The sequence below is a fragment of the Bubalus bubalis genome, chromosome 16 (assembly GCF_019923935.1).
Source record: "Bubalus bubalis isolate 160015118507 breed Murrah chromosome 16, NDDB_SH_1, whole genome shotgun sequence".
Classification (NCBI taxonomy): Eukaryota; Metazoa; Chordata; class Mammalia; order Artiodactyla; family Bovidae; genus Bubalus; species Bubalus bubalis.
In genome coordinates this window covers 22,549,183-22,567,282 of record NC_059172.1, presented here as the reverse complement: position 1 = coordinate 22,567,282, position 18,100 = coordinate 22,549,183, and the positions used below count along the sequence as shown (strand labels likewise).

The window sequence follows — 18,100 nt, the reverse complement described above, 5'->3', positions numbered from 1 at the left end:
TCTAAGGCCCCCTTGACTTCACATTCCAGGATGTCTGGCTCTAGGTGAGTGATCACACCATTGTGATTATCTGGGTCATGAAGATCTTTATTGTACAGTTCTTCTGTGTATTTTTGCTACCTCTTCTTAATATCTTCTGCTTCTGTTAGGTCTATACCATTTCTGCCCATTATCGAGCCCATCTTTGCAAGAAATGTTCCCTTAGTATCTGATTTTCTTGAAGAGATCTCTAGTCTTTCCCATTCTGTTGTTTTCCTCTGTTTCTTTGTATTGATCACTGAGGAAGGCTTTCTTATCTCTCCTTGCTATTTTTTGGAACTCTGCATTCAAATGGGTATATCTTTACTTTTCTCCTTTACTTTTTACTTCTTTTCTTTTCACAGCTATTTGTAAGGCCTCCTAAGACAACCATTTTGCTTTTTTGCATTTCTTTTTCTTGGGGATGGTCTTGATCCCTGTCTGCTGTACAGTGTCACAAACCTCCGTCCATAGTTCATCAGGCACTCTATCTATCAAATCTAGTTCCTTAAATCTATTTCTCACTTCAACTGTATAATCATAAGGCATTTCATTTAGGTCATACCTGAATGATCTAGTGGTTTTCCCCACTTTCTTCAATTTAAGTCTGAATTTGGCAATAAGGAGTTCATGATCTGAGTCACAGTCAGCTCCCGGTCTTGGTTTTGCTGACTGTATAGAGCTTCTCCATCTTTAGCTGCAAAAAATATAATCAATCTGATTTTGGTGTTGACCATCTGGTGATGTCCATGTGTAGAGTCTTCTCTTATGTTGTCGGAAGAGGGTGTTTCCTATGACCAATGTGTTCTCTTGGCAAAAGTCTATTAGCCTTTGCCTGCTTCATTCTGTACTCCAAGGCCAAATTTTCCTGTAACTCCGGGTGTTTCTTGAATTCCTGCTTTTGCATTCTAGCCCCCTATAATGAAAAGCACATCCTTTTGGGGTGTTAGTTCTAAATGTCTTGTAGGTCTTCATAGAACCGTTCAACTTCAGCTTCTTGAGTGTTACTGGTTGGGGCATAGCCTTGGATTACCATGATATTGAATGGTTTACCTTGGAAACGAACAGAGATCATTCTGTCATTTATGAGATTGCATCCAAGTACTGCATTTTGGACTCTTTGTTGACTAGATGGCTATTCCATTTCTTCTAAGGGATTCCTGCCCACAGTAGTAGATATAATGGTCATTTGAGTTAAATTCACCCATTTCAGTCCATCTTAGTTCGCTGATTCCTAGAATGTCGACATTCACTCTTGCCACCTCCTATTTGACCACTTCCAATTTGCCTTGATTCATTAATGAGCAAGTGTAGTTCCATTGCCGTATGACAGCCCGTGAAATATTTGAAGCCAGCTCACTTGCATCCCTTGGGTCTCTTTTTATTCAAGGAAAATACTCATTTCTCATGCATTCCAGTTGCTTCACCCTCTGGTCAGCCATTTGGAAGATGCTTTAGTCTGTGTAAGTCCTCAAATGAAATATATTATTATCAGTCTGGTCAACTACCATAGAATATAACAGAACAGTCATCTCTCTCAAACTAGGAATTGGAATATTAATATAGGCCAAAACTACATTTGCTTTTTGGCAGTTCTGTCACATCGTTATCATATTTGTCTGCCCAGTGTTAAGAGTATTTATTAAATAGATTAACAAAATGCTTATTGTACAACCTCAAATTTTTTTCACAGTATTGGTAATTTTCAGCTTCAACAGCTTAAATTTTTTTTTTACTTTTTTTGCTAATCCCTAAATGGGTGATCTTACCCCCATTAGTTTTTGCTGCCCCATGCAGTCTTTGAAAGAGTAAGATTGATAACTATTATAGTGTTTGTAACCAACCTAGATAGCATATTCAAAAGCAGAGACATTACTTTGCCAACAAAGGTCCGTCTAGTCAAGGCTATGATTTTTCCTGAGGTCGTGTATGGATGTGAAAGTTGGACTGTGAAGAAGGCTGAGAGCCGAAGAATTGATGCTTTTGAACTGTGGTGTTGGAGAAGACTTGAGAGTCCCTTGGACTGCAAGGAGATCCAACCAGTCCATTCTGAAGGAGATCAGCCCTGGGATTTCTTTGGAAGGAATGATGCTAAAGATGAAACTCCAGTACTTTGGCCACCTCATGCGAAGAGTTGACTCATTGGCAAGGACTCTGATGCTGGGAGGGATTGGGGGCAGGAGGAGAAGGGGACGACAGAGGATGAGATGGCTGGATGGCATCACTGACTCAATGGATGTGAGTCTGAGTGAACTCCGGGAGTTGGTGATGGACAGGGAGGCCTGGCATGCTGTGATTCGCAGAGAGTCGGACATGACTAAGCAACTGATCTGATCTGATTTGATCTGATAATGTTTGTGTGTGTGTGTCTATGATAGGATATGTTTTCTGCCAAAGTACAGTAGATCTGAGTTTACAAGACAAGGTAAATTTTTGTTTTCCCCTTAGTAATTATAAATATTTGCTGTGTACTATATACCCAGTGGGCCTGCCTGGTGGCTCAGTAAAGAATTCACCTGCCAGTGCAGGAGACATAAGTTCAATGTCTGGGTCAGGAAGATTCCCTGGAGGAGGAAATGGCAACCCACTGCAGTGTTCTTGCCTGGAGAATCCCATGGACAGAGGGGCCTGCTTGTTTACGTCCATGGAATTTTGAAAGAGTTAGACACAACTTAGCAACTGAACAACAATGTGCACAGTACTAGTGATATAACAGTAAGATGTGTTCTCTGCCAGGAGGAATTTTTAGCTTAGTGGGGAAATTTCAATAATGTGTATTAAATGCTAGTTGTAGCAGTTAACACTATGCCCAAGGGCACTCTGATCATGTCAGCTAGGCTTGAGGAAAGCTTCTCCAAAAATGAGGTTATCTAATCTGAATTTGGGAGGATTTAAGGGAATTAGCTACCAATGAGGTGAAGTTCATTTATACTAAAGTCTTGAGTTCAGATGCAGTATGACTACTAGAGATAGTAATTTAAGATATGAATATAGATAAGATCAGTAGCGATTGTATATAGATTTTTTTTAAAAGTCAAAACCCTTAGTCATTAAAGAAGTAGGTAAAAAAGTGGGAACTTTGCCATTTAGTTTAGTTGTTTTACGTCTTCACTGATGATAAATTATTCAGTATTTTTTATAATCTACAAGCGAATATGCATAGTTTACGCAGTATGTGCATGCTCTTTGCAGTACTAATGCGTATATTTTATTCCCCTTCTGAGTATTGCATGCTAAATCACTTCAGTCATGTCCAAATCTTTGTGACCCTATGGACTGTAGCCTGCCAGGCTCCTCTGTCCATGGGATTCTCCAGGCAAGAATACTGGAGTCAATTGCCATGCCCTTCTCCAGGGATCTTCCCGACCCAGGGATCAAGCCCACATCCTTATGCCTTTTGCATTGGCACATGGGTTCTTTACCACTAGTGCCACCTGGGTATTATGTGTCCTCAATTTTATAAATAATTATTTCTCTTTTTCTAGTTAAATAATGGTGTCTTGGATGGTAAAGAATCCACCTCCAATGTGGGAGACATGGATTCGATCCCTTAGTTGGGAAGATACCTTGGAGGAGGGCATAGCAACTCACTCCAGTGTTCTTGCCTGGAGAATTCTCATGGACAGGGGAGCCTGGCAGGCTATAGAATCTCAAAGAGTTGGACATGACTGAGCGACTAAGCACTGCACAACACAGTTAAATAATTTAGGTTTACTTTTTTCTTTACTTAATAGTTATTCAGTGACCATTATGTACCTTCTAAAGGAAAAACAATAATCATATATTTTGTTATACTACTTTTAGCAAGTATTTTTATTTTTGCACGTTAAGCTCTCCTCCTTGGCTACAACCATGCAGAGACTATAGACCACACCAAAGGATTTCGTTCCTTCTCCCAGGAGCAATGAGAAACCACTAAAAGATTTTAAGTAGGAAAGTGCCATAATCAGGTTTGTATTGAATATTTTGAAAAGGTCACTGCTAAATTGAAGGAAGATTAGACTAGATGCAAAGAAGTAACAGGAAATTGCAGTCATCTAGCAAAAGCTGTTGGAGAAGGCAATGGCACCCCATTCCAGTACTCTTGCCTGGAAAATCCCATGGACAGAGGAGCCTGGTGGGCTGCAGTCCATGGGGTCGCTAGGAGTCGGGCATGACTGAGCGACTTCACTTTCACTTTTCACTTTCATGCATTGGAGAAGGAAATGGCAACCCACTCCAGTGTTCTTGCCTGGAGAATCCCAGGGACGGCGGAGCCTGGTGGGCTGCCGTCCATGGGGTCGCACAGAGTCGGACACGACTGAAGCAACATAGCAGCAGCAGCAGCAGCAAGAGCTGTTGGTAGCAAACCTAGAGGAGAGACATTGGTATGGAGCAAAGTGAATTCTAAAAATAGTTTGAAAATAAAACAGGATTTTAGGCATGGAGAGAAGGGTGTATTGGTGAGAGGGAGAGAAGAGGTATTAAGAATAAATTCTGATATTCTGAAAAACTGAAAGAAGACCACATTTGATGGAAGAAATCAATGAGTTTCTGCGTTCTATCTTGGACATACGGGATTTAAAGCACTTCAGTGCTTCTGTATTTAATAGTAACAGAAGCCTGAAAGTGATGTAAAAGTCCATATTGGGGAGATGACTAAATATTGTAAATTATGAGACATAAATTTACTAGAATATTATGCCTCTTAAGCATCATAGTTAGAAGACTGTAATTCATGTGAGATTAAGTGGGAAAAGTGGGATAAAAAATTCAATAATAATTGTAACCATCCTACTATACAGCACAGGGAAGTATATTCAATATCCTGTGATAAACCATGATGGAAAAGAATATGAAAAAGAATATATACATGTATAACTGAATCACTCTGCTATACTCATGATTGTGACGCACAGGCGTAGTTGCTCTGCAGCGTGTGCTGTCTTCCTGGACCAGGGGTCAAACCTGTGTCCCCTGCATTGGCAAGAAGATTCTTAGCCACTGTACCACCAGGGAAGTCCCTAAATCGACTACATTTTTGATCATGGATTTACTTTAATATTCTGTGCCAAGAAGGTTTATAGATAAATTGCCACATGGTATTTTAGGTATGCCACAGGAGACTGTTTTAATAAACTGCCTTTTCTGAATTATAATTTACATATTAATACGATAAAAGACCCATTTTAAATGTGTATTTTAGTGATTTTTTTACAAATATATATATACTCATGTTACCACCACAACAATCACGATATAAACCATTTCCAACATCCCCCCTAAATTTTCTCAGACCCAAATATTTCCTGGTTCCCAAACACCTAACATCTTTCTAGCACTAGAATTTAGTTTTGCTTTCTCCAGAAAGTTATGACCAACCTAGATAGCATATTGAAAAGCAGAGACATTACTTTGCCAACAAAGGTCCATCTAGTCAAGGCTATGGTTTTTCCAGCGGTCATGTATGGATGTGAGAGTTGGACTGTGAAGAAAGCTGAGCGCTGAAGAATTGATGCTTTTGCACTGTGGTGTTGGAGAAGACTCTTGAGAGTCCCTTGGACTGCAAGGAGATCCAACCAGTCCATTCTGAAGGAGATCTGCCCTGGGATTTCTTTGGAAGGAATGATGCTAAACCTGAAACTCCAGTACTTTGGCCACCTCATGTGAAGAGTTGACTCATTGGAAAAGACTCTGATGCTGGGAGGGATTGGGGGCAGGAGGAGAAGGGGACGACAGAGGATGAGATGGCTGGATGGCATCACCGACTGGATGGACGTTAGTCCAAGTGAACTCCGGGAGTTGGTGATGGACAGAGAGGCCTGGGGTGCTGCGATTCATGAGGTCGCAAAAAGTCGGACACGACTGAGCGACTGAACTGAACTGAAGACTATCAGATTAAGGCAGTCACATCATGTATACTTTTTAGGTCTGACTTTTTTCACTTAATGTTTCTGAGATTCATTTTGTTGCCCATCTATCAACAGTCTATTTCTTTTGTTGTTGAGTCTTATCTCATGTGGATGTACCATCTGTTCTTCCATTCACTGGTTGATGGACACTTGTGCCATTCCCAGTTTTTGATTCTTATGGAAAAACTATCATAAACATTATGTGTACATCTATGTGTGAACATGTCTTGTCATCTCTTATGGGTAATAAAGCAGGAATGGAGTTGTTGATTCTTATGTTTAACTTGATAAGAAACTGCCAATCTGTTTTCCAAATTTTACCATTTTACACTGCCTCTATCAATGTGGGAATGTTTTATTTGCTCCACATTTTTTCAATACTTGGTATTGTATTTTTATTTCAGCTGGTTTAGCAGGAAGGTAGTGGTTTTTCAGTGTTTCAGGTTGCATTATTTTGATGTTTAGTACCATTGAACATCTTTTCACGATCTTGTTGACCATTCATATATCTTCTTTGGAAGACATATTGTTCTACCTCATATACTTGTTTTAAGGAGGAAAAAAAAAATAAAAGCATTTGAGTATGCTTAATATATGGTAGAATTCTGACTATAATTTTTTTCTTTCTTACAGAAGAGGATAAATACAACATTTATTCTCCTTTGCTCTTCAAGTATTTCCTGGCAGAAGGAATTGTCAGTGGCCATGCTTTGTTGGTTGCATCTGCAAAAGAAGACCCTGCTGACATTTTACAGGTATAGAATGTATTAATTCAGTATTATATTTTGAATGTTTAATGAAAAAAATATTGCATATGTATATGTAAGCAGGATATATATTTGTGTATGTGCAAACTGTATTTAAATATATTAATGGGACCTCATGTGTCTTTTTTTCTCTTAAAAAAATGTATGAGATTTATTTGAACATATGGTCTCATTTTTATAGTCGAACAATTTTTTAACCTTTGTATCAGAGTGAGGAAATTTTAATAAGCTATTTAAAACTTAGAGTAAACAAAATTATTATTAAGTGATTATATGAGAACTTAATAAACTAGCTAGGTAAAGAAAAAATGCAAAATGTTGTCAGATTTTATGTTAACCAGTATTCCAAAGGTATAAGTTGGAAGAATGATACAGATATTGAAAGTACTCATTTATTAAAATTATTTTGTTTTGAGCATGCCAGAAATTATTTTCTTCCAAGAAATAAGCAATAATACTAAAATATGTGATTAAAATATTGAGTTGGCCAAAAATTCCTTTGGATTTTTCCATAAGATCTTAAGGAACTTTTTGGCCAACCCAGTACTATATCTTTTTAAGTCGAAGCATACTTTTCACCTCAGAGAAGGCAGTCATGACTTTTAGAATTATTAATTTCTTGGTAAAGAACAGGATCTCAATTTAAGCCATCCTTTGATTAGAATTCATAACCTAAAGTCATTTCCCCCCCCTCAGAGGATGTTTTAATTTCACTGTATAGTTTGCAAAATGGCAAATGAATAAGTCATTTATAAAAAATCTGTAGCATGACAAATACTAATTTATAATAACTGTCAAGAGACACCAACAAATTTCTACTCTCAAACATAAAAATTATCGTAATACTGAGGTCAAAACTAGCATGGTTCTTTCATATGAGTCAGACTTTGTTTATCAGATGAAAATACATCCAAGAGAATTGGAGAAGGGCATGGCAACCCACTCCAGTGTTGTTTCCTGGAGAATCCCCATGGACAGAGATGCCTGGCAGGCTACAGTCCTTGGGGTTGCAAAGAGTTGGACACGGCTGGGCAACTCATCACCAAAGATAAAACCTTTGTATAATTTTCCAGATGATTCCTTTCTGGCTGAAGAGCCTGTTTTCCTTCATTCTTATTTCTACTATTAACCCTTTGTAATATTTTCTTTCTTATTTTCTGTTTTTGTTTCTTCTTTAGTTCCTTTTCCCTTTGACCTTTATCATTTTGGTCAGTTTCGTAACAGTAGTCTGCTTGTCACAAGCAATGGAGTAAAGGCCAAAATCACTGTTGTACAGAAGCTTGTATAGGTTCTTCACAGCCCATTCCACAATATACTGAGCCTAAGATTTTGTATCAGACACAGCTGATATATAGGATTTATAGCTATATAGGAAATTTTTGCCAAGCCATAGGCAGGAAGGTCTATTTCTATGTGGTTTTTAAAATGTTTGACTTTTTTTTTTACTTCTTCCCTCTTCCAACCTGTGTAACTGATGTTAAAGCCTATCCTATACTTCTACATTTTGCCTTAGAGAACTACCTTGTTTTACTTGAAAGCTAATCTGTGACACCTTTATTAGGTACCTTGATTTGTACAGTTCAGTTCAGTCACTCACTTGTGTCTGACTCTTTGTGACCCCATGGATTGCAGCACGCCAGGCCTCCCTGTCCATCACCAACTCCCCGAGTTTACCCAAACTCATGTCCATTGACTCAGTGATGCCATCCAACCATCTCATCCTCTGCCATCCCCTTCTCCTCCCACCTTCAGTCTTTCCCAGCATCAGGGTCTTTTCCAGTAAGTCCGTTCCTCGCATCAGGTGGCCAAAGTATTGGAATTTCAGCTTCAACATCAGTCCTTCCAGTGAAGATTCAGGACTGATTTCCTTGAACATAGACTGGTTGAATCTTCTTGCAGTCCAAGGGACTCTCAAGAGTCTTCTCCAACACCATAGTTCAAAAGCATCAGTTCTTAGATGCTCAGCTTTCTTTATACTCCAATCTCACGTCCATACATGACTACTGGAAAAACCGTAGCTTTGACTAGACGGACCTTTGTTGGCAAAGTAATGTCTCTGCTTTTTAATATGCTGTCTAGGTTGGTCATAACTTTTCTTCCAAGGAGTAAGCGTCTTTTAATTTCATGACTGTAGTCAACATCTGCAGTGATTTTGGAGCCCCCAAAAATTAAGTGTGTCACTGTTTCCAGTGTTTCCCCATCTATTTTCCATGAAGTGATGGGACCAGATGCCATGATCTTAGCTTTTTGAATGTTGAGTTGTAAGCCAACTTTTTCACTCTCCTTTTTCACTTTCATCAAGAGGCTCCTCTTTAGTTCTTCGCTTTCTGCCATAAGGGTGGTGTCATCTGCATATCTGAGGTTATTGATGTTTCTCCCGGCAATCTTGATTCCAGCTTGTGCTTCATCCAGTCCAGCATTTCTCATGATGTACTCTGCATATAAGTTAAATAAGCAAGGTGACAATATACAGCCTTGACGTACTCCCTTTCCTATTTGGAACCAGTCTGTTGTTCCATGTCCAGTTCTAACTTTTGCTTCCTGACCTGCATACAGATTTCTCAAGAGGCAGGTCAGGTTGTCTGGTATTCCCATCTCTTTAAGATTTGTACAAGTTATTTTTAAGAGATTTCAATGTACTTTACATATCCTTCTTTGGAGTATGTGAAGGATTTTGAAATTATAAAATAATTTCATCAAGGTTTCTTAAGATATCTGGTCTTACATGCAAGTAATTAGATTCTGGAAATCTTTTTTCGTAGAGTTTATGATGTACTAGAAAAAAATACAAAGCTGGAGTCAAAAAACATAGACTCTTATTAATGTTGCCCTTGTGACCAAAATAGATTAATAAGGACCAGACTTGTCATCATACCTGAAACAACTAAAAAACAGGACAAAATATTATGAAACATCACATAATAAGGGACATATTACATACCTTTGAGCATCACATAGTAAATGACAGTGATTGCTGAGTTATGCAAAATAAGCAAAGTAAACCCTAAGATTTCCCTAGCTTACTGCATGTGAAGTATTCAGACCATAGTGCAGGTAGGAAGGACCCAGGATAAGAAAATCTTAGGAGACAGAGCTAGGAATGTAGAATTATGACCTCCTTATTGTCTTTATCTGGAGCCTGTTATCATTTAAGGAGATTCGGGTGCCAAGTAAGCGAGAGGAGGACTTGTGATCTTTAATTCTATATGTCAACCTGACCATGCCACAGGGTACCCGGATATTTGATCAGATATTATTCTGAGTGTTTTCTATGAAAATATTTTTGGATGAGATTAACAGTTATATTGGTAGACTGAGTAAAGCAATTTGCCCTACCTAATGTGGGTGGGCCTCATCCAGTCAGCTGAAGGCCTAAATAAAACAAAACCGCTAACCCTCCTCTGTGTAAGAAAGAATTCTTCGTGGACTGCCTTTGAAGTTGAACATCAACTTTTACTTGCCCTCAGGTTCATTCTTAAATATTAGCTTTTCCTGAGTCTGCTATCCTTTGGATTAGAATTACACCATTGGTTCTCCTGGTTCAGAAGCCTTCAGATTTGGACAGAAATTAGACCATCAGCTTTCCTGTATCTCCAGCTTGCTCTGCATATTTGGGGACTTGTCAGTCTCCATAATCATATGAGCCAGTTCCTTATAATAAATTTTATTAGAGATATATATATATGCATATATTCATGTATATATGGATGTCTACACACACACTCTTTAGAGTCCTTCGGACTGCAAGGAGATCCAACCAGTCCATTCTGAAGGAGTCAGTCCTGGGATTTCTTTGGAAGGAATGATGCTGAAGCTGAAACTCCAGTACTTTGGCCACCTCATGCGAGGAGTTGACTCATTGGAAAAGACTCTGATGCTGGGAGGGATTGGGGGCAGGAGGAGACAGAGGATGAGATGGCTGGATGGCATCACTGACTCGATGGATGTGAGTCTGAGTGAACTCCGGGAGTTGGTGATGGACAGGGAGGCCTGGCGTGCTGCGATTCATGGGGTCGCAAAGAGTCAGGCACGACTGAGCGACTGAACTGAATGAACTGAACACACACACACACACATCCTATTTGTAGTGTTTCTCTGGAGAACTCTAATACAATTTTACTGAAAATATAAAGATTACATTTAAAACCAAAGAAGGCATTTCACATTTATTAACCTACTTTGAATGATTATCACCTTATCTTATCTTATATCTTGGTCAATTTTCCGGATAGTACACTGATCTCTTGCCAATTTTTGCACTCATATTTCTAAAAATATTTTTTAAAATTATGTATCTTCTTTTATAATAAGGTATGAAAAGAATTTAGTTATGATATTATTTAGTTGCAATGGATGTTATTGTGAATACTGCCTTTTTACTTAAAGACTTTTATATCAATCATATACATGTATTCAACTGAATCTAAATAATAGCAATTTGATATCAGTACTAATATTAGAAGTATATACATAAGCAAACTCTTTTTTAACAACTGGAAACTTTACATCAATCATTTTTTCCTTGAATTCTATTTTTTCACTCATTCCTCATAGAGTTTTGTCAGAATCTTATGTTTTATATTCAGCATATTTATTAATAACCTTGATAGTTTTTCTATAACAAAACTTTAAATATATTTTAATCTTCTTGTCTCAAAAGAATCTAAGTTTTAAACACATTTCTTCTTGTTTCAATCACCATTACAATTACTATTGCATGTGATATATCAATAGACATAAAAATGTTTGTACTAAATTACTTCGTTAAGACATATCAGTGCATGAATTTCATGGACAGAATTTAGCATCAACTCTATTCATATTTTTCACTTTTGCAGATGTGAGCAGTTCATAGTTACATAAAAAATAGAGAAAGTTATGTAATTGTATTGTTATTTGGTCTTTAAGTTGTATCCCAATTCTTTGTGATCCCTGTGAACTGAAGCTTGCCACACTCCTCTCTCTGTCCATGGGATTTTCCAGGAAGAATACTAGAGTAGGTCACCATTTCCTTCTCCAAGGGATCTTCCTATTCCAGGGATCAAACCCACGTCTTCTACATTGCAGGTTCATTCTTTACCACTGAGCCACCCTGTCCTTCAAATTATCCTTTTACTTTTTCTGAGTAATACATAAAAAAGAAATCACACGATGTCCATCAATATATATTAAGTTCTTTGTCTAATTTATTAGGTCCCCATAAAATTTTGCTGAAAACAAATGAAGAAAGGGTTGTTTCTCCAGTCATTAGAACATTCACATTTTCTGTACCAAATAAATATTTTAAATTGTTTTTTTGTTTGGTGCTGTGGAGATGCCCCATGTGCTCTGTGGCAACGAGAAGTAAACCTCTCACTTATTAAGTGAGAAAGGAGAATAGGGAAAGGGGAACTTGTATATCTATCATTGGCACATTCTCTATGAGGTCATTTTTTCATTAGAGTATTTAAGTTGAAAATCTAGGAATTGATCCCTTAAAATTCTCATGATCAGGTACCTCTTTCAAAGCCTTCCTGTACCCCAGGTTTAAAGACTCCCAGTTTTTGACAGTTAAAAGGAACTGAAACAAGTCATCTTACCTGATCCAGATTAATTTTTCTACCGTAGGTGTTTTTAAATGAAGAAAGTGTTCTAATGTCATCAGATCTATTTTACTTTATCTCATGCACTTGGAATATATTATCAAAGATAATATAAATACTCCAAAAAAACCTAATGGTCTTAGACATTAGATTTACTTAACATAACACTGCAGATTTGACACTGCATTTTCAAAGTTTGTTTCATTCTTCTATTTATAAGTAGCCTAGAACGCGTTATTTTTGTGTAAATGGCATTTGCTTTACATGACAATTTAATATTTATCAATACTGTATTCAATGAAGTTAAATAGTAAATCATAAAGTTGAGTGTCTAATCCTCAGGAAGAATTTCTCTTCTCTGATTTTAATGCCATTATTTGCTTTTAACTAAAATCACTTGTATAGATGAGTAATGAAATTAGTTAAAGGCTGTAAATGCTAAATAACATGCACACATAACATTCCCGTACATTAAAAAATTATTTAGTGATTCATTTTTAAACTGTTTTACTTTTGATTATGTTCTTGTATTTCATGAAGCTCTACTCTGAAGGTATGTCTAGTTTTTGAGTTAATACAATCTTCACTCATCAGTAATGTTTCTTCTCTTTTTTTATAATTTAAAAAAATGTTCATTTGAATGGGAAATATTACTTTGTTGCATGTTTCTTTGTTTACAGTGAAGCAGAGAATTTTCCCCATGGTCATTAGTCTTCTGCATTTCTTTCTTTTTTTATAATCGATTTTTTTCCTCTTTTTTTTTTTTCCTCATTGCTCTGTATGAGCTCTTTACATATTATAGTTGATATCCCTGGATTATATAAAGGGTCCTTGTTTTACGCTTTCTCAGGGTCTGAGTCCCTGAAGTTATAAGGTTGCACAGGAATATCAAATTTGCCAAAACACAAAGATAGCCACCTAAATCCTGTCCCTCCTCCCACATTCCTCACACATAGCACTAGCATATTTTTTCACCCTTCCTCATTAGATTTGTGGGTTGGTCTGTTCCTGTTAGCCATATGTTAAACATTCTTGAGTATAATCCAAAACAATTTCTAATGTGGCCGAAGATGGAAAATTCCCTGAGGTTGATCACTGTGATCAGGGAGAATTATTTGAATCCCATGCAAGTCTACTGGCTAATGAGAATATAGAAGAATTCAGCCAGTTAACAAAGTCATGTTTTTTAAATTTTCAAACTTGTCATCTTCTGTTTCTTACATGTTTAATATATAATAGTAAAACAGTATTTGACTTAAAAGAATAATATGTCATTCCCAGTTTTTTGTAATAAATTACAGAAAGTGTTGTTTTTAACATTCTATATGTTTAATGTGGTCCCATTAGTGTTCATACATTTAAAATAGACTGGATGATAAAATTATGGTTAATAAAAATGTATGTATGCTGCTGCTACTAAGTTGCTTCAGTCATGTCCAACTCTGTGCGACCCCAGAGATGGCAGCCCACCAGGCTCCCCTGTCCCTGGGATTCTCCAGGCAGGAACACTGGAGTGGGTTGCCATTTCCTTCTCCAATGCATGAAAGTGAAAAGTGAAAGTGAGGTCGCTCAGTCATGTCCGACTCCTAGCGACCCCATGGACTGCAGCCTGCCTACCAGGCTCCTCCGTCCATGGGATTTTCCAGGCAAGAGTACTGGAGTTGGGTGCCATTGCCTTCTCCAAATGTATGTATATAAATAAATAAATAAAATACATAAAATACATTAAAATACATAAATAAAAATTTATGAAATTCTTCATAATACTAGTACACAGACAAAGTTTTAACATCTTTGAGAAAAATAAAATACTTCTGTAATTTAAAGTGAAATGTTAAATACTAATATAGATAAGTAATACTTTCTCACCTATAAGAGTAGGTATAGATATTATGTATTTTCTATATCACATTCAGTTGGGATTTCAGTGTGCCCAACTCAGAGTTATACTGAAAACTCTGTTGCATCAAACAGCCCAAAAATGAATGATAGAAACCCAAGGCATTACCAATGTTTAGAGATACAACATGGAGGGGGAGGATGCTATAATTGTTTAGTTTTAATTTTGTGATGTATGATTGGGGATTTCTAGAACCTATAACCAAGGCAAATATTGCTGGTACAAGAAGAGGGAAAAGACAGTCTTATAGACCATAATTAACTTAAAACTGTGTATAACTAAAAGACAAGTAAAGGATAAAAAGCCCCATCAGCTGCCTAAGATATGTTATATAACCACCCAGCAATTTATCCATCATCCTTTGAAAACATATTCATGCCTATTGTAGTCAAAGCTTCAGGAAGTCAGCAGTAAGATGTAACGCTGAAAAATTACACCCTTTAGAAAATCCTATAGAACAATATACATGATGTTGTTAAAGCTTTTAAAAACAGATACGGTAAGTATTTTGCAGTTAACTTTTTTATCTAAAAGAAAGAATCTTCTTGATCATCTCAAATATAGTGATGGGTATTCTCTATGAAAACTTCCTATGGAATGCTTTCTAATATCACAAAATTACTTTTTTATGTTAAAATATTTAAACATTTATCAGTGTATAGGCTGGTTTTTTTTATGAAATAAAAAAATTATAAACACACTTGCACACCCAAACATTTCTTAAGAACTTGAAAATGCTAAACTTTCTCTGTTATATTCTTTTCATAATGTTTAACAATATGATGGTATGTGTTAATACTTAAGGAATTAAAGAAAGTAGAATTTCAGAAGTAAATTCAAAATGCTGTTTCATAATATACTAAAGTCAGTTTTAAAACTTAATTTGAATGTTTCTAGTGATAACATGCCAGAGAGGTAATATAGGTTCAGGAAGTGATATCTAGTACCTAGAGCAAAGACTTGTTGCATTAACTTTTTGCGTTATCTATTACATACATTATGCACTGTCTAACATCAGCCACAGAACAGAGTGGGAGCCTAGAATGCATGTAAGACGCTTCAAAGTTGTATGTTTTAGTGTGTACGCAGGAAAAGTACATGCTTTCCAGCAGGAGTACCCCACCTGCCTTAATGTTTAGAAAAGGCCCACGCATATGATATTTTTTTAACATCAAACATGTTGGTCAATAAATATTTCAAATTTAATATCAATTATGATTAAACTTCCCATATTTGCTATTGAGAAAGTCTTTCATGGTTGAAAATGATTATTTGTAATAATCATAAGTCATGGAGTGAGTTTCAGTTCATTTAAAAGAAACTTTATTCATATTTGATGAATTAATATAATAAAATACTTTGGTCACTTTTTCACTTGGTAACAAAGTAATGAAGTGTGAAAGTTTAGTTTAACATCTTCCGAATTCTCTCTTACAGTCTTTTAATCCATAAGTAAAAGTTAAACTTGTATCTTGATCATTTAAAAGCATTATTTTAAACCTCAAAATATCGCCCTTTACTCAAATATTGAACTAATTTAAGATCTTATTTATTATACCTAGTGTCTTTTCCTTTATTTGATTCCTTGGTTTTAATTGAGATCAGAGGCGTTGATTTAGAGTTAGATAAAGCAATATTGGGCTTCCCTGGTGGCTCAGCTGGTAAAGAATCCGCCTGCAATGTGGGAGACCTGGGTTCAATCCCTGGGTTGGAAAGATCCCCTGGAGAAGGGAATGGCTACCCACTTAAGTATTGTGCCCTGGAGTATTACCATGTACTGTATGGTCCATGGGGTTGCAAAGAGTTGGACATGACTGAGCAACTTTAACTTTCGCAAAGCAGTATTATTTGCTAAACAATTTAATGTTTGAGTTACTGATAAAAAGATTTCTTTTCCTTCTGTCAGTTTGGTGTCATGATTAAGTCTGTTTGCCATCCATCTGTTATTTACTGATCATGGAACATAAAGTAGAAATCTAGTGAGTAGTCAGTTTGCTCTTAATACATTGTAGTACTATTTGGTCTTCCTGAGTATGGAGAATACAAAAATGTCTCAGATCCAACCTATGCTTTTTTTCAGTGCCAAAAATTGAAACAGGTATAAAAATGAAGTTAAAGAAACATCCTTTGGTTGACCAAATTTATCATTGAGCATTTTTTTAATTTATGCTCATCTCCAAGTTGTAGTTTTATGATTTAGAACAGGAGTAATATATAATGGTATAAATAAAAAGTTCTTTCTGGCCCTTCTGTATTCTACTTTGCAAGCTTTATGCATGCTCAACACCTTATACATTACACACTTTCCCACACATTTTTTTACTTTTTCTAGCCTATATAATATTAATGTATATCTTATCAAAACTAGCTTATCACTGTATACCTTTGTTCATAATATAAGGACAAATATTACAATATCTTTGAAGGCTGAGCTATAATCAGAATATGTTCCCTTCTCTTCTCTGTCAACATTGTATTTGTTGAGAAAATTATCAGACTATATGCTTTTCAGTGCTTACGAGTCTGAAGTGCTAGTAGAGCCGGAAATTTGCTGTTTGACCCTAGGGCTTCACTCTTTTTTAATCCCTCCCTAGCTACTTGTGAGAGCTTATTTAAAATTCTGAGTTCTCCCCTGGCAGCCACAGTTACAGCTTCTTTGGCAAATTAAAAAGACTAAGAAAAAACATGCAAAGGCTCAGTACTGCTTCCAGTGACCTACATTTGTAGCCAGCTTTTAAAAGATGGCATGTGCCTTATTTTCCAACGAGGAAATCAAAGATAAGATAAAAATATAAAAGAAAATAAACCCACCTTTCTGTCACTGGTTCGTGAGAACATTTTTGATATAACGTTGGAATGAACACACAGTTGGCCTTGATGTTTGTGCTTAAGTCAACAAAAGAAAAGAATTTTGCATGCAGAAAAGTGGCCTAAGTTATATAGTAAAATGCCACACTCTGTAACAGGATATTTACCCTCAAGAAGATGAAATATACTTGAAATCTGAGCTTAGATTTTAATTTCTGTGTGGCTACTTAACTAGCTTCAGGACCTTGCACAAGTCACTTAACCTTTCATATTAAAATAGTAATAATATCTGCCTACCATATTCTGGAGTTCCAAATCAGAATTAAATATCTGAGGGTTTTGCTTTCTGAATCTTAAAGCATCTATTCCAGGCTTCACATTTACTTTCAAAAATTTTATTTTGAACCCATAAAAAATGGATGGTTGTGAATACTTGATGGTTTTGCTATACTCAAAGAAATGTTTAAATCTTGGAACTGTAATACAGGTGCCTTTTATCATTCTTGGAAAAGAAGTCATACAAAGTCAATATTGAGAATATTAGAAAGAGGGTTCACTTTTCTTCTGATTACTTTTTCTGAAAAAGTATTCAGAAGGGAAAGGATTCAGTTCTTTTGAGGGGGATAAATGACTTGAAAACCAGAGCCATTCAAACTAAAAGAAAATCAGCCTCCCAAATTAACATGCTGTCCCATTTAATGAAACATTAAAGGACACCATAGGAGTAGACAGGCAGTATACCATCAAGGATCATAAATTAAATAGACAGTCTGTGAAGACTTATTATGTATAAAAAGATAACTCTACTGTTGAAAACACCCCCCAAAATAGGGCTATTTCTCCAGCTAGTGTGGGGGTGATTTTTTCAGTATTTCTCTTCTGATTTAAGTTTTGTTTATCAGAAACTGACAGGCAATTGCAGAAAGCCTTAGTTCCTCACATCCATCTTTTCACATTATGGTACATATTAATGAAATCACAGGCATTTGAAATGTGCTGATTGTGGGTGCATACATTGAGTCTAAAAGTCTGCTACATTTCAAAAACAAGATAGAGAGTATTAAAATGAAGACTTGAAGTAGAAAATAAATCTGAAACTATGAAGTGTACTTCTCACGTTTATCTTTTAAAATA

The 18,100-nt window shown here is 36.3% G+C and overlaps 1 protein-coding gene across 1 annotated transcript in view; it reads left to right on the top strand.

The window, feature by feature from the left end:
- The window catches only part of ELP4 (elongator acetyltransferase complex subunit 4), a 244,308-nt gene that overhangs the window by 21,142 nt on the left and 205,066 nt on the right, over positions 1-18,100 (top strand). The window contains exon 3 of the mRNA XM_006060815.3: positions 6,543-6,664. Coding sequence (XP_006060877.1) covers positions 6,543-6,664 — 122 coding nt within the window. The remainder of the gene's footprint in view (positions 1-6,542; positions 6,665-18,100) is intronic.